The 23962-nt window shown below is 39.7% G+C and overlaps 4 protein-coding genes across 6 annotated transcripts in view; 2 read left to right on the forward strand and 2 right to left on the reverse strand.

Annotated features, from left to right (window-relative positions):
• Positions 1-5: 5 nt before the first annotated feature.
• LOC103516384 (protein PFC0760c-like) lies at positions 6-18252 on the reverse strand (the record flags this gene model as incomplete). Its single annotated transcript, XM_026828793.1, has 4 exons — positions 18039-18252; positions 17464-17520; positions 13563-15172; positions 6-464 (listed from the first exon to the last, which is right to left on the reverse strand). Coding segments are annotated over exons 1-4 (2332 nt in total), but the record flags the coding sequence as incomplete, so codon positions are not given.
• LOC103516381 lies at positions 5769-11767 on the forward strand. 3 transcript variants are annotated; one of them, XM_017447026.2, is made up of 6 exons: positions 5769-6005; positions 6910-6933; positions 7408-7596; positions 8035-8154; positions 8426-8679; positions 11253-11767. In XM_017447026.2, the coding sequence occupies exons 3-6, from the start codon at positions 7419-7421 to the stop codon at positions 11649-11651; spliced, it is 951 nt and encodes a 316-aa protein (XP_017302515.1). In that variant the 5' UTR covers positions 5769-6005; positions 6910-6933; positions 7408-7418; the 3' UTR covers positions 11652-11767. The 3 variants fall into 3 exon arrangements, with proteins under 3 accessions (XP_017302515.1, XP_026684599.1, XP_026684600.1); XM_026828798.1 differs by lacking the exon at positions 5769-6005 and adding an exon at positions 6066-6334; XM_026828799.1 differs by lacking the exon at positions 5769-6005 and adding an exon at positions 6066-6254.
• Positions 9919-13459, reverse strand: LOC113470398 (probable serine/threonine-protein kinase clkA). Its single transcript, XM_026828797.1, has 3 exons — positions 13408-13459; positions 11798-13038; positions 9919-11016 (listed from the first exon to the last, which is right to left on the reverse strand). Exons 2-3 carry the CDS (start codon positions 13019-13021, stop codon positions 10156-10158), a joined length of 2085 nt encoding a protein of 694 aa, XP_026684598.1. The 5' UTR covers positions 13022-13038; positions 13408-13459; the 3' UTR covers positions 9919-10155.
• A 2539-nt stretch (positions 18253-20791) lies between the features above and the next one.
• LOC103516379 overlaps positions 20792-23962 on the forward strand; it is a 14024-nt gene continuing 10853 nt past the window's right edge. Inside the window, exon 1 of the mRNA XM_008481342.3 lies at positions 20792-21015. The gene's annotated coding sequence lies outside the window, so the exon portion shown is untranslated. The remainder of the gene's footprint in view (positions 21016-23962) is intronic.

The following is a 23962-nucleotide window of genomic DNA, read 5'->3' on the forward strand; positions in this document are numbered from 1 at the left end:
ACTTCTAGCACTAGCATTGCTATTACTTTGCCTATCGACAAGTTCAGTCATATTTATATCACTAACAATTGCAATATCATCATCATCATCCTCATCATCATCATCATCATCATCATCATCTAAAACAACATTCTCAAACACTTGCGACAGTTCCAAACAGTTGTCTAAATGTTCATTCATAAGATTTCGCGCAATAGCTTTGTTACAAACAGGACAGTGGGTCTCGTCGTTTTCATCATCCTTTTTATTATTGGTAAGATCGTCTTCATCTCTCTTATTGATAATATCATCATCATTTCTCTTATTGGCAGTATCATCATCATCATCATCATCATCATCATCATCATCATCATCATCATCAGAATCCTCAAACAGGTCTTCCACACTCTGGTTCATCATACCATCACCATTTCCTATTTGATCTTCCACATCGTTAGCATCGACAAAGTATTGTCGTACACCATGTCTCTCGACATCTCCAATCACAAAAGCAACAGGTGATCCACAGTCTCCTTGTAACACCCCCTTCGTTATTTCTTGGCTAGGAGTTGTCTTGTCTTCCACTCTGATCTGTGTTGTCGCACCTTTGTAGATTCGCCTGAACAATGATATGACCTTGCCAGATATGCCGAATGCGAACATTTTCGCGAACAAGAGATCGTGCTGGATTTCCGGGAACGCGGATTTATAGTCAATAAATGCCGCGTAGAGCTTGCGTTTATTAATAAGATGTAGGGAGACAATACTTTGAAGGGTAAAGATGTTATCAGTGCACCCTCGTCCTGGTCTAAATCCAGCCTGTGCCTCAGAGAAAACCCCATTATCTTCGCTCCAAGCCAGGACGCGTTGAGTTACCAGGTGAGTAATTAACTTTAGAATGTTGTTCATGAGGGCTATGTTTCTATAGTTGGCACAAATTGACGGATCTCCTTTCTTGAATAGCATAAACATGAACGAATCAGTTAGAGTGTCTGGTATATTGCCACCATTAAATATAAAGTTGATAAAACAGAGTAAGTGGGATTTCCAATCTTGATGTAAAACTTTCAGGTATTCGTTCAACACATTATCAGGGCCAGGGCTTTTATTGCTTTTCAAATGTGAGATTCCTTTTTCAAGCTCACCCATACAGAAGTCTGAATCCATCTGCTGCCTGAGGACATCGGTGAAAACAACGGGTTGAACATTTCTACTATTTATATGCTCAGATCTAAACATTTGCTCCAAATAGCAAGACCATTCTTCTATTGGTATGAGTTTGCTTTTGTTTGGTGCTTTGGGCTTGAATTGTTTCACAACTTTCCAAAATTCAGGGGGATTTCTAATGTTAGCGAGCTTTTGTTTTATCTCCTGATCATGTATTTTTTTCAGTTCAGAGCAAACGCGGAAATAATCTTTTTTTAGTTCTAGGTATTCACATGATAAGCGAGCTTCACCACTCCAAACTCGAGTCTGACCATGTAGTGGGGGGTACATCTCGGCAAGCAGAATACCGACTTCAAGAACTGAGATTGCACAACTTCCATCATATCTTCGTATCTGCTTCCCCAGATTTCAGCTCCATAAAGTAGTGTTGCGCAAACTATTGATTGAAACAACTGCATCCTACTTTTATAAATTCGGTCGATAAAAAAGCATGCACTGATCAGAATATTGAACAAACTATCATTTCCCCCCTGATTGAAAAGCATTGCCCTACCATGGACCCTGTTGTATTTTTCAGACTAATGGAAAATCTAAAAAATAAGAAAAATTCAAACCGAAAATATACTATCATAACGAAAACCTTTGACATGGACCCCAATGAAGTCGCTTCTCTGGTCGATAATCTATCTAGAGAAATGAGTTTAGATTCAAAGATCAGATCCAAGTACAAAAACCTCGCTAAATCTATTAGAGCTCATCTCATGAGTTTATTGCCCAATAACGATCCACATCTTACAAACATCTCCCAATCAACCTCTCCTAATAACACGCCTACCCAATCCGGTAGCGTGTAGGGTGACTTCCAAAAAAAAAAAAAAAACTCTTCCCTATTTTCCCTTCAATCCCACGAACGTTATTCTTTCCAATCTCCCCTTTGATTCCATACTTATTGTACACCCTTGTCCTATGTTTATATCCTGTTGTATTATCCCTATGAACCAACGGCACTTGAGTTACCTGTTACCTATATTTATGTGCATCAAATATGACCGAGGGGTCGGCCAAACCCCGAGATTGTATTTTGCTCTGCACTGTAGTCATTATACACCATGTTCATTCACTCATCATAAAACTGCCCACATCAGATACGAGGGAGGGGTCGTCCCAACCCTAAGCTCGTGTTCTGCTCTGTACCTAATCATTCTGCAGTTCCCATCCTGTGCATCAAATATGATCGAGGGGTCGGCCAAACCCCGAGATCGTACTTTGCTCTGCACCCTGTTCACCACATACATACTTCATATTTTCGGACTCTGTACATCAGATACGAGTGAGGGGTCGTCCCAACCCCGAACTTGCATCCTGCTCTGTATATTCCGCCCATCTACCTACTCTTGTGGCCGCCTTGTTCGTATGTTGTTATTATGTATCTGCGTACTTAACCGGTGTCCTTACAGTGTGTTATCAAAGGGTTCTCTTTTTTTGTATGACGTACCTTGTCTCTATCACATTACGTGTATACCTAGATACATACATGTTTGCGTTAAAAATCGAACAACTACACCTACAGAATGGAAGTCATCTTACTGTCGTTACTCTGTTACTTACGTTTTAATTCGTCCCAGCATTGCCTTATTATTTATTAGCTATGAATAATTGCATCATTCAATGGAATATTAACGGTCTGTGTTCACACCTTAACGAATTAAAATGTCTCTTGTCTAAATCTAACCCCCTCATTGTCTGCCTACAGGAAACACATCTTTTACCTATTCATAATCCTGTACTTAAAAATTACGATTTATTTAGAAGCGACTTCACCGGGGGAAGCATAGCGTGCGGCGGTGTTTGCACTTTCGTGCATAATTCTTGCTTCACCAAATCTATTTCGATCAATACTCATCTTCAGTGTTTAGCTGTTCAGATCAAGGTCCCTGGTTTGGCCCATCTTCTGTGTGTATGTAACATTTATCTCCCTCCCAGTGTTCAATATTCCGAAGCAGACTTGCAAAATATCAAAAATCAATTACCTCCCCCTTTCATTATTAGTGCTGATATGAATGCTCACAACTGTATCTGGGGCGACAGTAATACTGTTACTGATCGCAAAGGGGAAGAAATAGAAAAATTTCTCCTCTCGAATTCTGACATCAGCCTTTTAAATACTGGTTCCCCTACCCACTTTAACCTCTCCTACCTCACTCACTCAGCAATTGACCTTACCTTTTGTTCCTCTTCTCTATTTCTCGACATCCAATGGGAAGTGTCAGATGATCTGTTTCATTCTGACCACTATCCCATTATGATAACATTACAAAGCCCACATAACCCCCCACCCCCTGATGAAAATTTACAAATTTGGAATTACGAGAAAGCCAACTGGGAACTTTACCAGTCCCATATTTCCTTTGAATTTGAAATACCTCAACCCTTTTCTCCCGAGTTTGACATTGATTCCATTATTGACCAAATGAATTCTTCCATCATTTCCGCTGCGCGGACCGCAATACCTTTGAAAAAAATTCCCCCTAACAAGACTTGTGTTCCTTGGTGGGATGATGAGTTAAATAAAGCAATAAAAAACAGGAGAAAATGTTTACGTACTCTAAAAAATCATCCCAACTTGGATAATAAAATCGCCTTTAAAAAAGCTCGCGCCATTGCCCGAAGGACAATGGCGATAAAAAGAAAAAAAGGGTGGACAGATTTTGTCTCATCCATCGACCATTCCACATCCTCTGGTGAAATGTTTTCCAAAATGAATAAACTTCGTGGCAAGTATGTTCCTCGTCACATTACCGCCTTACAGAGTGATATTAACCCCGCCACTTTAACATTTGATTCGAAGGATATCTCCAACGTACTTGCTCGTCATTTCTCTTCCGTCTCATCTGATGTGAACTATCCTCCCCAATTCATCCTACATAAAAAAGACTGTGAAAAAAACTCTTTCTCCTTTGATTGTAACAATACTGAATCTTATAACAGTCCTATTCAACTTCATGAATTACTTCTAGCCCTCAAAACTTGCACATCTAAAGCCGCCGGCGTTGCGCGGGATGGGAAATCATCTGGGGCAATCACGTGCTGCTGTCTTTTCCAGGCCCAACTCGGACTGGGTGAGGCGGGTAGCTTGTGACCGAATGGAGGGTAATACCTGCGTCACTAAAAACAATAGTTTTAAATGTTATAATACATAGGTACAGTGACTCAGGGACGGTAAAGCCCCTCTATTGAATTAAGTAAAAAGGAAGTACCTACGCATTTAAGTGCATAATAGGCATAACATATCATGCCATGCCTATTATCAAATCAAAACTTTCAACTCTTCCCTCATATGAATAATTCGCTAACCTTATAATTCACAATAAATAATTCACAATAGATTCCAAACTTTTTTCTACATTCATTATTAAAGAAATCTTTTACGAATAAATAGCTGGGGAAGACGAATTTGAGTTACTTTCAGTTGAGCTTTTTCATGAGTGAACTGCTTTTTTGGACATCTTGTTGGTCTTCATCTTCAATCTAAGGCAAGTACTAGGTAAGTACTGTAAGAGAGTATTTATCTACCTTTTTACATTGTTTATCTATCCTTTTCACAATGTGCATGGTATTTTTATTTCTTACATTTTATTTTATTTATTTTTTTTTTCATCGTATTACTTTATTCAATTATCGTCAGCTCCCATGGTGTAGTGGTCACTGCACTCGCCTTGCACGCGGGAGACCCGGGTTCGATTCCCGGCGGGGTCAAGAAATTTGTATCATGCAAATGATTGATCCCGTGACTGGCTGTTGCGGGGCCCACTCAGCCTCGTGAGGAAAATGAGTAGCTATGACATGTAAATGCGCATAGCGACCGGTGCCAGCATGGTAGGTAAACATTGGTTGTTAGGATTATTGAGATATATATTGGGAAAAATCCTACAATGCTGCAGTGAGCACCAAAGTTGTGACATAATAACACAAAGAAATTGCATTTACATTTATTCAATTATCCAACTGTTGGGCCAACCTGAACGGGGTCACCTTTTCTACTGACCCTCAAAAGTCGGTCTGTATGAATTTCAACCGACTGAGGCATAGCATCACCCCTTCCCTTTATTACGCTGGTCAACAGCTGAACTTTCTATCTCATACCAAATTTCTTGGTCTCCAATGGGACTCTAAATTGAAATGGAGCTTCCATATTGAATATGTGAAAAAACGCGCCTTAGTAGCCCTCAATATGTTGAAAATGGTATGTAATAAAAAGTGGGGCCTTGGACGTGCAACGCTCATGAGGTTCTACTGTGCATATGTGTTACCTATCTTTGATTATGGGTGCATGGTATACGGTAGTGCGTAGTGCGAGGAAAAGTTTGTTAGACAAACTAAACCCAGCCCATCACGCGGGCATTCGCATTGTTACCGGCGCACTTCGCACTAGTCCGATACCTAGCCTGTATATCGAATCTTGTATTCCGCCACTGTCCATCAGACGTAACAAACTTATGATGAATTATGTTGCAAAAATTGCAGCCTCCCCCCTTAACCCAGTTTTCAAATAAACAGATAATTAATAACTCGGCCCAGTGATAGAGGGTCACTCAGGTAGTAAACGTTCAAGAGTCTCTAGGTACATAACACTATGATAGTAGAGATGCGTAATGATGAGTAGTAGGTGTAGGTGTTATCTTATGGGTAGTATTACTATTATACTTACTACCTACTATTCCTCTGTCACTTGATGAGTTCTAGTATAGGGTATCTGCTGCTATCTCTTGGACTAGCTAGTAATTATCTCCAAAGTTGACTCTTATCTGTTCTCTGTTAATGGTGCGTCTATTTGTGATTACGTCACCTGAGCTTGATAGGTAGGTATCTCTAATGAACCTTCCGAATGAATTTTAATTTAGGGAAGTTGGTATCCCTGCTTCGATTCGGAGAGCTGCTATCTCTCGGATTTCAATGTGAACTGAGTCTAACGAGCTACCATCTATCTGATTATTTTTGTAACTGATAAGAAAGTGACCTTATCACAGGTTTGACTGATAACAGAACAGTTGTGCGCTTGCGCACTTCAATAAGATGCCAGTTTTTTGGACCGGTGATGGGATTATCTGGTAATTTCTAACGATGCAGAAGATAAAATCTAACTTACAAAGGAATTTTAGCCATCTTGAATTTCAAGTAGACGCCGAATGTGAGATCTAGTTTCCAATTTTAACAGGCTTTAACTTACGTTACCAACAGTTTCATTACACTTAAAACACTCAGCAAACAATAAACTTTAATTTGAAACACAGTTATTAAACATTAAACACTTAATTAACAAGAAATATATTTAATTTTGAAGAGCGATATAAACTATGATTTCACTTTCTGAACCACGGTTGCCAACCTCCGATAACTGAAACTTGGGATTGTTCGTTCTTCCTCATCAGTATTCTATTATCGCTGAGCCATACGAATTTGAAGTTTGCCTCTTTTGCCATTTCTTTGGTTCTCTTGAATAATTCTTGGTTTTTCTTGGTTAAGTGCTCGTTTACATAAATTTTCTTCTGCCACAGTTTCTTTATCCCGGGATTACCGGGTATGGTTATAATAATGTTTAATTGATTCGTCCTGAGCCGCAATCAACCATCGTGAGGACTTGTGCAGAAAAAAAGAACCCTTTGAAAACTGCCAACTAGCTAGGCTGGTCAGGGTTAGCTATTCTCCTCCCTGTTTATAGTCTCATAGGTAGACGTTGGTTATGTATCCCGACCTTTGTTTCAGTGTTTGCCGGTGCTTTATACTGTTATGTGAAGAGAAAAAACAGCAAAATACAACGGAATCAAATACTACAATAGTCTAAAAGAAGAAACCAAAGCATTAAATCATACACAATTCAAACAAAATAGTAGTAGTAGAAAATAATTGTATTTATTTGAGAAATAATTACAAGGGGTTGGCAACATTCACATACATATAAGTACATAGATATAACATTAAATATTTTGAAAAGCAGAAACGTGAATACCTACTTATTAAGTTAACTATAATTCAATAATAATGACTTTTATCTAGGTTTTCAATACCTATTACTTTTCTTACAAAATACAATAAAAGTTTCAGAAAAATGTATTAACTGGAAAAAAAAAACTATTGAATACATCATGTACCTACCTAAAATAATAAATCGAGTATACAATTACATTTTTTGTTTCTTTTTCAAGTACTTGTAGGTACCTCCTACTCGTTTCTAAGAAATGCCCTTATCTTTAATGCTCCTAGATGTGAAGAGGATGATATTCGGAATGACAGAGAACGAGAGGAAACTCTCGGCCAATTCTCACAACAAAGCGAATCCTGAGAAACAGCTACCGTTCCTGCTATGGCTCCCTGTAGATGATACTGTGTCACCCATGTACTATGTTACCCTGGCCTATAATGTACTGTTTACCGTAGTTAGTGCTGTCATGAGTAAGTGTACCACCCTATAGACATAAATAAGTCAACAGATTTTAGATATAAGATTTATCACATCCTCACTCAGTCTGAGTGGGGGCCGGAAAACTCTCGAATGGTTTGTTTAATGAAAAGTTGCAAAAAAGTAGAACAAGTTAGATTTTGGGCATGACAGTGTTCATCTTCAGGGACATCGTACGAATATCCTTTGTTATCATTATGTTACGCAAACGACAAAGCAGTTGCAGTGACTAGATACTAGATAAACAAGATCTAAACAACTTGACAACAATGGTGATTAGGATTCAGAAAGTAAGTAAGTATTACATTACGGCGCCGTACGGTTTTTCTACTTTTGATGAAATTGGACAAAGCAATGTTTTCAAATGTATTTGAATCGCTCGGTTATGTGTGTTCACAGCATACCATCTCATCACTTATCTTTGTTCACAGCATACCATCTGATTACTTATCTACCCATCATATGTGTTCATATGCAAGGTTCCTGTGAAACCATAGCCAGATCTTTAACACAACTTGGTAATCTTCGTACAGACCATACAACACGAGATGGTACGTAACACGTAGCTATTGGCCCTTATTTATGTATTTCTGACTCGAAATCTATATTCTGCAGTTTATTGATCCATTCAACGAAAGGAGACCGTTTTGGTTCTTCTGCTTGCTTCTTTGTTCCTCTAGTCTCGAACGGTTTGTCCGATTCTGGTAGACAATATACACAACATGTTTAAAACATGAAAAGGGAATTCATTCACTAGATTTTGGGGTACCGTAGGAGCACATTTTTAACTGAGTTCTATTGAAATGTATTTACTTTTTCTAGATTTGGACAGAAATGGTGCGTCCAAGTCTCGTAGAAATGAAATCCCGCTTGATTTAGTACACGGGACTCAAATGGGACCGCGCCGTGAACGAATCAACCAATCAGAACACGACTCTCAAATAGACCACGCCCTCAACATCACTTCGGTAAATTCCGCCTCTAAGCTTCGTCGTTACTCGGACCCCGCTCTCTCCTCCCTCATCGCTATCATTATTCAACATCAACAATTCCTTCTAATACGTAATCAACTCCAGGTATATGATTATAGGCCTATATTCACATATTCAGTGTTTTTCTTTCCTACAACGCATCGACGCGGCGTTCACTCTGCATCAGGAGTGGGTGTAAAAATTGTGAACACTCAGAAAACATGACATCTAGGTAGCGGAGAAATTACAAAATAATTTTGTACTTGATGCTACTCGACAGTCGCTTTCGGAAATTAAGACGCCACGTCCACACCAAAAGGGAAAGTGAAATTATTAATAACAACACAAGCGTTCAGTTCACATTGGGTTGGCGTAAAACCGGCGTTCGAATGAACAAGCTGGGCCCGTCCCTCCGGGAATTTTTTAGCCCGTAGTTTATTCGATCGTGATTAAAGAAAATCAGTACTTATGTACCTACCCAATTAATATTCAGTTTATTATTATTCTTGACTAGTGGTTGACCCGTCCTTTGTACGGGACCACCACACCCACCTCACACATCCCATCACACACCACATCCAACACCACACACATCCCACCACACACACAACACACCCACCACATACACGCACACACACCACACCCATCCCACCACACACACACACACACCACCCACCACACACATAACCCACCACCCACCACACACATAACCCACCACACACACCCACACCCACCACACACACACACACCCATCACACACACACATCACACATACACCCATCACACACACACACCACCCACCATACACACACCACACACACACACACACAAACCTATCACACACACACCACACATCCATCACACACACACACCCATCACACCACACACACACCACACCCACACACGGTCGCGCTACGCGCTCCCTAACATGTCCCACAGTGCATCATATTAGCCATAACTTTGAACCGCCGGACACGTACGTACGTTACGTACAGACCATGGACTAAAAACCACTTTTCTGGAATCAGGGGACCCCAAAACGGATATTTCCACCCATTTCCCGATTTTGAAAATTTGGACCGATTGCAATACTTTCATTATCAGGGGACCCCAAAACGGATATTTCCACCCATTTCCCGATTTTGAAAATTTGGACCGATTGCAATACTTTCATTACAGTATAGCCGCTAAACTGTAGTAATAGAAAGTAAAAAATCATAAAATCATCTAACGATTTCTAGATAACAAATTAATATGCTAGATGTTAGACACATAATTATAAATTTAATGATGTCTTTAAAAATTAATACAAACGAACTGTACTTTTTTCACTAGAATAGAATACGCCTAGTTTATCCTGAAGGAATAGGACTGAAAAGTCCCGTCTGGTCCCGGAAAGTCCCGAAAAATAGTCAGTAATAATGATAATCTAAAGTGATCCCTGTTCAAATTTATGTTAAAGTGTTTACATTTAAGAATACCTACTCTGAGATTGTTTGGGCATAGTCACCGAGAATACTCAAAGATGAGGAAACACTTTAACGTATTATTGTTGACCCAGGCCTCAACGATTTGTCTGTACTACATACGGTAACAATATGACATATCATTGTAATTTACAAAGTATGTGGAGATATTGTACCAATTATAATTCGTACTAACTAGTCCATAGTTCTGGTTATTTGTAATAGAGTCCTGATAATTTATAATGTTTTGTTCGGTATTTGTAATATTGTAGTCTTGGTAATTTGTAATATTTTGTTGGTTATTTGTAACAGTATAGTCTTGGTTGAATGTAATATACTCTTGGTCTGTAAGTTCATTCGGGTTAGTAAGTCTAAAATGGGAGTAATTGTTTACGTTTACACCATGATTCTGAACAGTTGTGCGACTATCTTGGTAATTTGTAACACAGTTGAGATTGTTTGTCAGACCGTAGCTTTGATTACAATCATTATTAGTCCCCCTATACTGAATGTTGGTGAGGTTGAAGTTGTCATTGTTGGTCGCACTGTAGTTTCCGTTGTCGACACTCAACGTTTGATTCTTGGATACGTGGAAACTTGTGGAACCCTCGGTAGATACACAGGTTTGTCCATTGCTGTACATTTCGGATACCCTGTATGATCCGTTGTCAGCAAGGACTGAATCAGTGTGAGAGGTTGATCTGTACATTGTGGAGTCTTCGCTTCGCTTTGTCATTTGAATTTCGTTTTCAGTGTTGGTGGCATATCCTTGAATACCTAACTCTCCGATGTTTGGATCACCAGTTGTATTAGGGTTCCGTGTAACATTTCTGGGGAGTGCAGGGTTTGTGTGAATTAGAGTGTTTGTGAACATTGGAGTATTTGTATGAAGTGCAGTGTCTGTGTAAAGTGCAGTATTTGTGAGCATTGCAGTGTTTGGGAGCAATGCATTGTTTGTGGGTATCGGATAATTCATGTGAAGCGTCGTGTAAGAATGGTTTGGATTGTTGTTTAAATTTTCCTAATGTGATTTTTGGAATCGTGGATGCATAGGGAGTAAGAATAACTAAAAATTTCACGATTCTAAGCAATGTACAGACAAATCTACAATTTTATTTATATAGATTTGATTTTTTGATTGTTCGATTTTGGTTGAATTCAGTATTAAGCTATTATTAAGTACAACTGAGCATAAATATGACTTATTTCCAGGCCGCCATCCAGCGCTCTCTCCTCCTGAAGAACTTCGCCTACAACATTATCCTCACAGTCTCTCTGTATCAACTCAACTCTGTCGATTTCGCGGACAAGGACCGCTTTCTCCAGATGATCATCCAATATCTTCTCATGATTGCCATGTCCTTTTCCTTCACGCAGAGTTCTGAGCTGCTAGACCGGGGAAATGATGCTATACACGAAGCTCTGACATGCGGGGCGTGGTATAACATGAGGGCCCGGGTAGCCAGACTACTTATCCCAATGATTAGAGTGTCGGGGAGACCCAAGCGACTGATGTACTTTGCCGGAACTGTGGATATATCGTACCGCTCATTCGTTGCTGTACTCAAGTTCTCCTACTCTTTCTTTGCGCTACTCAAGAATGTCATTTGAGCAGATATCTGTCTAAACCCTCTAGTGAATGCTGAACTGCGGGCACTGGTAGCTACCAAGTGCATAAACTCAATGATACAATGAGACTGCTACAGCACACCAACAAAAAAAAAAAATGCATTGTTTGTGGGTATCGGATAATTCATGTGAAGCGTCGTGTAAGAATGGTTTGGATTGTTGTTTACATTTCTGTAGGAGCCATTTGTATGTCCTCGCTTTGGCTGTCCATTATTCACCATGTGAGTGAGTCCTTTGTTGATTCCGTGTCTCACATTGTGGTCCGATTGGTTGCCTATTTCATTGAGATGATTTTGACTTGCGGTTCTGCTAGCTAGAGTGTCATAGTTCCTCAGATGTTCATCTGTTCCATTAAGATCTCTGTTGAGATGTCTGATTTGTCCCCTAGGAACCCTCACCTCCCTCTGTTTCCTATCTTGTTCCTTGTGTCTGATTCTATCATTCCGGTCTCGTCGTGCAGTTCTATAGGTGTGATGCACCTTATATTGGACACTATGGTTCTGATTCTGATTCGTCCCAGTTCTCGACTCGTAATACACTCTGGATACTTCTCGTCTATGGTAGGACCGGGTATACCGCCCGTTAGTCACTCTGGGCCGGCGCCGCTGGTTGGTTCGTCGCCTGGGCCGCATGGAGGTTACATTATGTCGCTCATAGCGTCTGATGTGCTGTGTATCCCGCGTGCAGCATGCTTCATACTCCGGATTCACATAGATGATGCGCGGATTATGTTTCGCATCGGGCGGTGAAATCTCTCGCTCTTCATGAATGAAAATGCACCGCGCGCCGAACGAGCAATACCCGGCCTTATGGTATGCACGACACAGCTGAGTACGATAGTGCGGGTGATGGGTGAACTTGGGCAAGAGTTCCCCAGGGTGATGGGCGAACTGACATTTGAGTGAGTAGCGACACACGCCTAGCTCATCAATATTGCGGCAGAACTCTGTTTTGTAGCGAGGGTTCAGGAGAATGGCTTTGGTGCGTTGTGAGAGAGACTCCATGGGAGAAGGGATGCCATTATGTTGTGAGGACTTAATGGGAGAAGGAAGGGTAGTGTGTTGTGGGGTTGGGTCGGATAGTCGCTTATCTGTAGGGAGATGGTTCAGGGAGGGATGAGCCTGGTGTATTGTATGCTGTATGGGTGGGGGAGGTCGTATAGTATCCTGTCTCACCGTATGCACTTGCTGGTCTAGGGGAAGTGGCTGTCGCGTGGTTTGGACATGTCCTCGTGAAGTAGGAACAGCGTGTCGCCTGTCTGTGAGGGGAGGGTGGTCGCGTCGGTTGATGGTTTGTTGTCGCGCAGGCATGATGGCTTGCCGTGGGTTCATGCTGAAATGTCGCCAGTTCATTGGAAACTAGATGGTGACTGGGAGAAACAACAGGGATAGAAATTAAAATCTTCTAAGGGCATGTTTGGTACAATGGTAGCTTGCTTGCCAGACAGAATCTCTCAGGTTCGATTTCCAAAGTCGAGGCAAAAATTGCAATCGAATGTCGATTGTAAATACCTCAACGGTTCACTACGAGATAGACATGCTGCAACACACATCCAATACGATCAAACACCCATTAAAAATCTCATTTACTTTTTGCTAGGCATTTTAAATCAAACCCCAGAAAGTACCAAATTTTGACGAACTGCAACTTAAATCGATAAGACCACTTACAGAATTCGCAGCTTTCCTCCTAAATGTACTTTCTTTAAGATTAAAACTACAAACAGAGCTGTACTTACCTGACCCACATTGGAAAAGATTTTCTAAGAAGATGGAGAGTAGAGGGTCCACGAATCCTCAAACAGGTCTTCCACACTCTGGTTCATCATACTATCACCATTTCCTATTTGATCTTCCACATCGTTAGCATCGACAAAGTATTGTCGTACACCATGTCTCTCGACATCTCCATGTAGGGTGTCATCGGGTATGTTATTAAATACTTCAAGGTCGGCATCATTCATCATCCTATCCATTTCTTCGTAACTCCTATCCACTTTGTTGGTTTCAGTCTCGTTATCTGTGAAGCTGCTGTTGAGTTTCTTATATTCATAATCATCTGACATTTCCTCATCCGTGAGATCCCATTTCAAATGATTCCTAGTGGAATTCGAATGACTTGAGTTAGTGGAACTATTTTGGTTACTATTGGGACTGTCTGTGTTGGTGGAATGTTGGGACTTCTGATGATTGTTGAGAGTTTTGCTTGGAGTCTTTGGTGTGAATTTGAAGGAACTACTGGTTGATAAGCCAGACTGTAAGCTTCTATCAGAACTAGTTGAAGGTTGGGAATGTAAGCTTCTATCTCCCAAACACATTCTCTTATTACTACTTGCTTGATTATCACTAGCCTTAGTGTTCGCATTGGAACTATTACTACCAATTATGTTTGCCAGCAGTCGACTTTGGTTTCTATCCTTATCCCCTCCACCTAAAGTTTGGCCCTGTCCCATGAAAGGTTTGAAATGATCAATGTTCAGTCTGTTTTCTCTCTCAGTCTTGTTCACCGGTTTGGTAATTCGCTCCAGCGTTTCATTTGGTGTCTCAGTGCCGGATTTGGTTTTGTTAACTACCAAGGTGCCAGTACCCTTGTTCATGCGCGTACCACCTGATCCCCCTCTGCTACTTGACGCTCCACCACTACCTCCATGTTGCCCACCTCCTCCACTGCGAGAATCAAAATTTAGCTTGTCCAACAATTTCGAGCCTATCGGATTAGAAGATCGGGACGTCACTTGATTAGCTGAATTTCCACTAGAACTAGCTGAATTTCTAGGGAAACTATTCCCTAGAGAACTACCACTGTTATTGGCACCGATTCCACTGACTGCGCCAGTTATGTTTGGTCTATTACTATTACTATTTAATCTTGGTGACGTTTCCTTATCACCCACAATATATCCTGATCCGTTATTCTTCGGCGTGTGAGCTATACGTTTCTTCGGACTGCTAGTTCCCGGCATGTACTTATTATGTGCAGGGTCGGATAGATTAGGAACACGGTTGGACGGTTTAGTACCTAGTGTAAAACCACCAAAACTATTAGGAGGGTTGGAAGATTTAGCTCCCAGTGTGTGTCCAGAATTATTAGGAGAAGGATTGGCAGGACGAGCAGGTTTGAACAGATTTGGTTTCTTAGTATTGTCAACAGTCGGGGTAGACTTCCCCCTCAAATCCATAAGGCCGACAATTTTCGGTTGTCCAGGTGTAGGCAAGTGTTTAGTGTTGCTTTGATTGGAGTTACCGAAGCCGTGTATATTGAGTGAACCTGGCTTGCCCTGTGTATTGAGTGGACCTGACTTGCCCTGTGTATTGAGTGGACCTGGCTTGCCCTGTGTATTGAGAGGACCTGGCTTGTTGTTATTGGCAGGAAGATGTCCTTTGCTGCTAGAACTATTGGGGTCGCCTGTGTTTTCCTTGTTTTTTCTTGGACGCTCTTTGAAATTGGACGGCGCTTTGATTTTGATAAACTCTCCTCCACATTCCGCCTGATGATTGGCGAACCTGGAAAATAACCAAAAGAATGGGGTCATCAGTTTTAACTAGAACATTTGCTCATGTTAATCACTACACCACTGAGTTGTGAAAAGTGTATATGTTACGGTAAAAGTCCGACGAGCGGTAAAAGCTAGGATTCCCCAGATCTTTTGGGAAAAGTCGAAAATAAAATAAAAACCTTTGGGCTTTTACCAGTTAATTTTTTGAACACCTGCAGCATCTTAAAGTAGAAAATAATAAATATAGGTAAACCAATATTAATATAGTAATAAATATAGAAAATAATAAATATAGGTAACCCAATATTAATATAGTAATAAATATAGTATATTAAAAGGAATTAAAGGAATTTTAATTGTGTTGAGCATAAATGCTTGTCACAAATGTCGTTCCCCGCTGAATGCACTACGCTAAATTTTTTGACTTGACTTGGACTCGAACCACCAACCTCCAGATCCGAAGTCCACCACGCTAACCACTGCACCACTGAGGTTGGTTAAATATAGTACATATATAATAATAAATATAGAAAATAATAAATATAGGTAACCCAATATTAATATAGTAATAAATATAGGTAACCCAATATCACATTTCCTGCTGTATCTTGGTAAAAGTCCGAAATGGTATGATTTCGCACATTTTCCAAGTTGTGTTGGGGAATCTTAGGATTTAATGAAATAAACCGTTAAAAGCCCAAAGAAGATTTTTATTTCGGACTTTTCCCAAAAGATCTGGGGAAACCTAGGTTTTCGCTCATCGGACTTTTACTGTAACATATACACATTGTTTTGATTTGGACCATATGGAACATTTGCATTCAGTTTGCTCATTTGGTTTATGATAATGATAACTGTCTAACGGTAACGGTTTGTCCGATTTTTTTTCTTTCCCTCAAGAGGTATTGGAACGTATTTCATGTTTCAGACAGTCACCCGTCTGAAACATGCAATTACTAACCACGCTCGACTTCCATGGACCAAAAGTACAAGATTTTTTGAATTTCGCGGTCCGCGGTAGTTTTGAGTGATTTAGTATAATTTTTCAAATTTTAGTATAATTTTAGCACGAATCTAGTATAACTTCACTGAAGCCATCTGACAACACTGTTCGGTTATATCTAACGAGTAAAAGTAATTGGATTACAACGAGTATTTTGTACCCGGTTCTCGAAAAGTAATCAATTACTTTTACCGGTTCTCGAAAATATCAAGTACTACCCATCTCTATCCAAGATAGAATACTAGTTGTCCATCTACCATCTGTTCTTCTCAACACATGCCCCGCCCACCTCCATTTCAACCTTTTCACTCTTTCGATTACATCCATCACTTTGGTCTTGGCTCTGATCCATGTTATTCTTTTGCGGTCTCTTCTTGTAATTCCAAGCATGCTCCTTTCCATACTTTTTTTTTTAGGATGAGTGTTCCACCGCCGTTTTTATTTCGTAGCAATGGAACAACTGCTACATTAGACGCTTGTGGCCTGTGTTGTTTGTAGTCTCTGCATTGATCTTACAGTAAGTGTCCAAGTTTCAGCTCCATAGGTAAGTGCTGGAAGAATGCATTGATTGAAAACTTTTCTTTTCAGACACATTGGCATATTGCTCTTAAATACGATGCTGTTCTTTCCAAAAGATCCCCAGGCTATTCTTATTCTCCTGTTGATTTCGTTTGCCATTTTTCCATCCATGGTTATTTGACCACTACACCACCGAGGCAGGTAAAGAGTCATAAAGCATATGTAAAGAGTCAGCATTTTTATTATTAAAATGTCAGCCAATTTGGGGACATAACTTGTATATTCAAGTAAGTAATTGAATGAAAAAGTCATTGATGAACGCTAGAAAAAAGTTATGTACATGAAAATATACATTGCAGTTCATAATGTTGACTTTTAGACAAATTCTCTTACATAGAGGTACCTACGAGGGAAGCGAATTCTCTTATATAGAGATACGATTTAAGCAAATTCTCTTACATAGAGGTCCAAGGTACAAGAATTCTCTTATATAGAGATACGATTTAAGCAAATTCTCTTACATAGAGGTCCAAGGTACAAGAATTCTCTTATATAGAGATACGATTTAAGCAAATTCTCTTACATAGAGGTCCAAGGTACAAGAATTCTCTTATATAGAGGTAAATTGTTAACCTTGGGCCAGAAAAAAAATCTCTTGTATCGAGGTTTCTCTTACATCCAGGTTTTTGGCTCAAAAATGAAGGGCCCAGAATTTTTTTTCTTATATCCAGGATTCTCTTACATCCAGGTTCGACTGTATTATTTTTCTCACTCACCAAAAATCATATTTCCCAGGAGCCCTATTGGTAGCGCGCTTCACCAATCCAAAGAATCTTTTATGAATTACTTTTTCCATTTAGAGGCTTAGTTTCAAAGATTTACGATCGAAAAAGGAAAAAGCAATTTTTTTTTTCGAAAAGTGCGATTTTCCGCCAAGACGGCACCGCCCGTAGTAGCGATTCAGTAAGTTCGACGGTAAATCTGTAGAATCCATCTTATAGGAAATTTTGTTTTCTACATTTCATTACAGGAATACAATTTTTCGTTAGCCAAATGTAAAAAAGTCGTGTTTGGCGGCGCTTTTTGGCGGAAAAGTCCGACTTGCGGAGCTGGCCGCCAATGGCATCCGGCCTAAAAATGTTTCCCTACCCATTTGCCATCGATTTGGCCCGGATGCCAAATATTAACAAGACTTTGTGGGTGCACAGTCTACTATAACAAGGTACAATCTTTCTAGTTTTTCTAAAAGAATGTGCCACAGAGTAATGTGAAATTGGTACCAAAAAGTACAATCTTTCTAGTTTTTCTAAAAACTTTAGAAAAAAGAAAGAAAGAAAGTAGAAATACTCACGAGGTCATTCTCTTGCTCCATTTGACTTCCACCGAGCCCAGACGGTCCTGAAAGAATCGCTTTGCAAATGCTACGAATAGTCCGTGTATATCTGGTGTGGGGTCAATGACCTCCCACTGACTATCATTGAGTGACATGGTTTGTGATGAAGGACGCTGGTTATTAGAAGATCTGCTCGCTAAACTGGAAGAGGATGTGGGTTTCATGACACTAGAACTAGAAAAATACAAAACGATATGTATTAGATTTCCCAAAAATACAAAACAAATACCTAATATAATTATTCTACAAACAACAAAGTTAGCTGTAGGTACTTATTATGGCCACAGCCACATTCTGAGTTTAAACTTGGTTGAAGTTTAAACCATCTGATTGGCCAAGACGTTTGAAATCAACCAATCAGATTGCTTAAGGTAAGAATCAAACTCAAAGTCAGTTTAACTTCTGATTGTAGTCCTAAACCATCCGATTGGCCAAGACGTTTGAAATCAACCAATCAGATTGCTTAAGCTAAGAATCAAACTCAAAGTCAGTTTAACTTCTGATTGGACAAGACGTTTGAAATCAACCAATCAGATTGCTTAAGGTAAGAGTCAAACTCAAAGTCAGTTTAACTTCTGATTGTAGTCCTAAACCATCTGATTGGCCAAGGCGTTTGAAATCAACCAATCAGATTGCTTAAGGTAAGAGTCAAACTCAAAGTCAGTTTAACTTCTGATTGTAGTCCTAAACCATCTGATTGGCGATCTGGTGAGTCTGATATGAGTTTCTATGGCAACTAGTCCAACTAAGGCCAGCCACTCCCTATCAGGTGTACCTGACCAGATGTATCTGTCAAATTAATCTTAATGTAGCATAATGGACACCGATCGGGTCTAGATATTGGTCCTTGTAAGCGTTAGGTCGCGGATTTGATCTCCGCTCGGGGCGGACTTTATCCTGAACGGATAAGGTTCGTTCTCGGAAGTATTGGATTTCTCCTATCCTGTCTTTCTTCTCTCTTCCATTTCGGAAGACCTTCTTGGTATGTTTGGTATGTTTCCACGGTATGTTTCCACGGATTTTCAACTGTTCCTCATTAGTTTGGTTCTCATCTATGTTGTCTCCAAATAATCTGTTGTCTGATTGTCCACAGTGTATTGCATCCTCTTGGTATGTTTCCACGGATTTTCAACTGTTCCTCATTAGTTTGGTTCTCATCTATGTTGTCTCCAAACTATCTACGTACCGGGCTATAACATCATACCCATCTCAAACAGAATAACAAATCTCTATCTCGCTGGAGTGGTGGTTAAGGTTTCTCGCGCTTTCCTTCGAAGCGCTATATCGCAAGCTTCCTACCCGGGATAAACATATCCTTAACAGATAAGGTTCGTTCTCGTCCAGCCTAGTCAGTTTGGAGGGTAGCGCGCTTTCCTTCGAAGTGCTATATCGCAAGCTTCCTACCCGGGATGAACATATCCTTAACAGATAAGGTTCATTCTCGGAAAGTCTGGATTCTCCTATCCCTCCTGCCTTTTTTCTTAGATTTCGGGACGATAAGACCTCATTTGCCATTATAGTTTTCTCTATCAAACCTCTTCAATAAATAATACTAATGAAGTCAAAGTTTCTGAACATATCCTTAACAGATAAGGTTCGTTCTCGGAAAGTCTGGATTCTCCTATCCCTCCTGCCTTTTTTCTTCGATTTCGGGACGATAAGACCTCATTTGCCATTATAGTTTTCTCTATCAAACCTCTTCAATAAATAATACTAATGAAGTCAAAGTTTCTTGTCCGGGGTTGAGAACCCCTAACTTTGGTCTCGTAGTATGACGGAAATTTGGAGGAAATTCCATATTCATTCTTTTACCCCTGAAGTCTGTTTCATTCGAAGTTTAGTTCGAATTTATTCATATCTAGGTATTGTATTAGTTCCCTATCTACGTGGGTGGATAGAATAGGTTTTCGGAGTCCACCCCATGGTAAAGGAGCAAAAATGAAGCCCCCCCCCCAAAATATGGCCCTGCCATGTCGATGTTTTCATTTGTAAAATTTTCAATAAAATAAATTCATCTCCCAATTTTTGTATACCCGCCTTGGAATCTTGTAAATTTAATTTATTCAAAATAAAATCTTCATTAGTATTTTTTGATGAGTTATACCTAATATTATTTTTTAATAATAAATAAACATCTTCAAAAACAACAAAACCTGTCTGTATCAAGTTTTTTCGGAATTCAAAATTAATTCCAGTGTACATAGGTAGGTACATAGTACCGGTAGGTAAATCCAAGGGATCCCACGGGTTAATTGGGGAATTTTCGTTATTTTTTTTTTTTTTTTTTTTAAGAATATACCTATTTTGTTATGGATCGTCCTTGGAGCACGAACAGTGGGTGTACCCAGGCCACGGTATATATCCTTGTGATCTTCTGATCAGCATTGTGTAATCCTGGTTTTTCCCGGCCCCATTCAGGCCAGCCTGGTTAGCTTAGTTGGTAGCGCGTCTGCCTTGTAAGCGCTAGGCCGCGGGTTCGATTCCCGCCTGGGCGGATTTTATCCTGATGGGATAATGTTCGTTCTCGGAACGGCTGGCTTTCTCCTATCCCTTTCCACGGATTTTCAACTGTTCCTCATTAGTTTGGTTCTCATCTATGTTGTCTCCAAATAATCTGTTGTCTGATTGTCCACAGTGTATTGCATCCTCTTGGTATGTTTCCACGGATTTTCAACTGTTCCTCATTAGTTTGGTTCTCATCTATGTTGTCTCCAAATAATCTGTTGTCTGATTGTCCACAGTGTATTGCATCCTCTTGGTATGTTTCCACGGATTTTCAACTGTTCCTCATTAGTTTGGTTCTCATCTATGTTGTCTCCAAACTATCTACGTACCGGGCTCACATATTGATTGGGAGTCTCCTATTGGCTCACCTTCTCCCCTCACTCATCATCTATCTCACCAATGCCGCTAGCCTGTGGATTTTATCCATCAGGTAAATCTAATGTTGGACTTTTAATTATGTTAAACATAAACAATGTTTGTCAGAAATGTCGTTCCCCGAAATGTTGCTTGCCATACAGAAGGTTCCGGGATGTCTGGCTCACTTTTTATTATTATTATATAACACTTTATAACTACCCCCTACCAGCACAAATAAGGTTAAAATCCAAACAAACTAATGAAAATAATCCAAATGATTTCAGAGTCCTTTCTCTCCATCTTCTCCCTGATTCGCAATACCAGGAAGCTATGCCGTATGGACAAGAACCCGAGCAGCATTGTAGTCATAGATGGAATGAAAGGGTTCCTGATGGCGATATTCATTATGTTTCATCGTGCCATGTTCAGTATGGGATTTGCCAAGAACTTGGAGGTTTATGAACAGGTACATAGACATAGGTATTATAGGTAAACATATATCGAATAATGGGCACTGTTAGGCCATTTGACTTCCATCACCAAGTGCTAAGTAGTGGTAGGTTTCACCAACTTTAAAAATTAGTGGTGAAATGAACCCTAGTATTAATTTTTAACTCGAAAAGGGATTTTTGAAGTTCGTTGCACTAGTGTAATGTAAGATACTTATATGCTCTACGCAGTCTACGTTGTTTATCGACCAAGCAAGCATATTGATGAACCCTAGTATTAATTTTTAACTCGAAAAGGGCCCGCACGGGGCCCCTCAATATTCTAAGTGATTTTTGAAGTTCGTTGCACTAGTGTAATGTAAGATACTTATATGCTCTACGCAGTCTACGTTGTTTATCGACCAAGCAAGCATATTGTCACGACACTCACGATCCTTTGGCACTGATTGAACAGAATAGAATATACCTACCCTATTTATATTGCCGAAATGAGACTGAAAAGTCCCTTTACTCCCGTAGTCTAAACAAGGTCTTCTATATTTGGTACAGAATAAAAGGAGAACAAAAAAACAAAAATTACAAACAATAGGGTGGATTAAACTTGGGTCGAACCTGTCCCCTCTGTTCCCAGGCACTTCACAATATACTATTTATATTGCCGAAATGAGACTGAAAAGTCCCTTTACTACCGTAGTCTAAACAAGGTCTTATATATTTGGTACAGAATAAAAGAACAAAAAAACAAAAATTACAAACAATAGGGTGGATTAAACTTGGGTCGAACCTGTCCCCTCTGTTCCCAGGCACTTCACAATATAGAGTACTTCTGGCTATCAAGCGGCACACACATGTTGGACACTTTCTTCTTCATATCAGGATTCCTGCTCGCCTGGGGTATTATTCAGAAGTTGAACAAGAATCGAACCCTCAACTACTCCACTATGATTCTGAATAGGGTCGTCAGGTAGGTTAATAGGTTTCCTTTCCATTTTTATAGACCGGTAACTTATGGACTAGGTGAAAAGTGAGTAGACAATTTAGCCCGACATAGTGTCTAAATTCTAAATAATTAAGAAACGAAAGAAAATAAAACGAACATTTGTGAGGGTCAAATTCGGACTGCTCCCACATGAGCCTGAAAGACTAGGTGAAAAGTGTGTAGACAATTTAGCCCGACATAGGGTCTAAATTCTAAATAATTAAGAAACGAAAGAAAATAAAACGAACATTTGTGAGGGTCAAATTCGGACTGCTCCCACATGAGCCTGAACATTGGTTGCGGTTTTTTTATGAACGCCGTGAAACTATTTGAGTATGCAATGTGCTATAAAAGAAATATTGGAGGTGTCTGACTTCCATACTTTTTACATCATCTCATAGCTACAATAGATCAGTTGCGCTTACTTGGGTCATGTTTCAAAGTCATAGAGCAGAAAAAATGAGGACCAACGGAATTTTTCTTTTTCTTCTACGACTTTTAGATCCCGAGATAAATCGATTTAAAAAATACCGGTAAATCGTGAACTTTGACGTCACGGCATACGCTCCAGTAGGCGATGACGTCACACCAAATGTCCCGAGCAAAGCACCCTCGCAAGCAACACATTAATCTGTTTAGGCGCATGCATTTCTGCGCAATTCATGCTTGTGCGCATACGTTTCTGCGCATCTCCTGAAGTCTGACGTCAGAGTTCAGGACTCTGACGGAAAGAAAAATTGAATTTTCGACCTTTTACATTTATTTTTTTGGAGTTTTGACCTCAGATTTGGATTTTTCACAACTTTTTTCATAGGAATTGACCATTTATTAATATTTTTAATTTGCAACTGCTCCATTCTAAATAATTAAGGAACAAAAGAAAATAAAAAGAACATTTTTGAGGGTCAAATTCGGACTGCTCCCACATGAGCCTGAACATTGGTTGCGGTTTTTTTTTTTTTTTTTTTTTTTGAACGCCGTGAAACTATTTGAGTATGCAATGTGCTATGAAAGAAATATTGGAGGTGTCTGACTTCCTTACTTTTTACATCATCTCATAGCTACAATAGATCAGTTGCGCTTACTTGGGTCATGTTTAAAAGTCATAGAGCAGAAAAAATGAGGACCAACGGAATTTTTCTTTTTCTTCTACGACTTTTAGATCCCGAGATAAATCGATTTAAAAAATACCGGTAAATCGTGAAAATGTCCCGAGCAAAGCACCCTCGCAAGCAACACATTAATCTGTTTAGGCGCATGCATTTCTGCGCAATTCATGCTTGTGCGCATACGTTTCTGCGCATCTCCTGAAGTCTGACGTCAGAGTTCAGGACTCTGACGGAAAGAAAAATTGAATTTTCGACCTTTTACATTTATTTTTTTGGAGTTTTGACCTCAGATTTGGATTTTTCACAACTTTTTTCATAGGAATTGACCATTTATTAATATTTTTAATTTGCAACTGCTCCATTCTAAATAATTAAGGAACAAAAGAAAATAAAAAGAACATTTTTGAGGGTCAAATTCGGACTGCTCCCACATGAGCCTGAACATTGGTTGCGGTTTTTTTTTTTTTTTTTTTTTTTTTTTAA

The sequence above is a fragment of the Diaphorina citri genome, unplaced genomic scaffold, assembly GCF_000475195.1.
Source record: "Diaphorina citri unplaced genomic scaffold, Diaci psyllid genome assembly version 1.1 scaffold1556, whole genome shotgun sequence".
Taxonomy (NCBI): Eukaryota; Metazoa; Arthropoda; class Insecta; order Hemiptera; family Psyllidae; genus Diaphorina; species Diaphorina citri.

Coding starts and splice junctions, on each gene's coding strand:
- LOC103516381 (XM_026828798.1), top strand. CDS start 6,268: ATGCAGAAGATAAAATCTAACTTACAAAGGAATTTTAGCCATCTTGAA. Junction 6,335..6,909: donor ATTTCAAGTAGACGCCGAAT/GTGAGATCTAGT, acceptor CCTTTGTTTCAG/TGTTTGCCGGTGCTTTATAC. Junction 7,597..8,034: donor CGTAGTTAGTGCTGTCATGA/GTAAGTGTACCA, acceptor CTTTGTTCACAG/CATACCATCTGATTACTTAT.
- LOC113470398 (XM_026828797.1), bottom strand. CDS start 13,021: ATGAACTGGCGACATTTCAGCATGAACCCACGGCAAGCCATCATGCCT. Junction 11,017..11,797: donor ATTCTTACACGACGCTTCAC/ATGAATTATCCG, acceptor ACGACGCTTCAC/ATGAATTATCCGATACCCAC.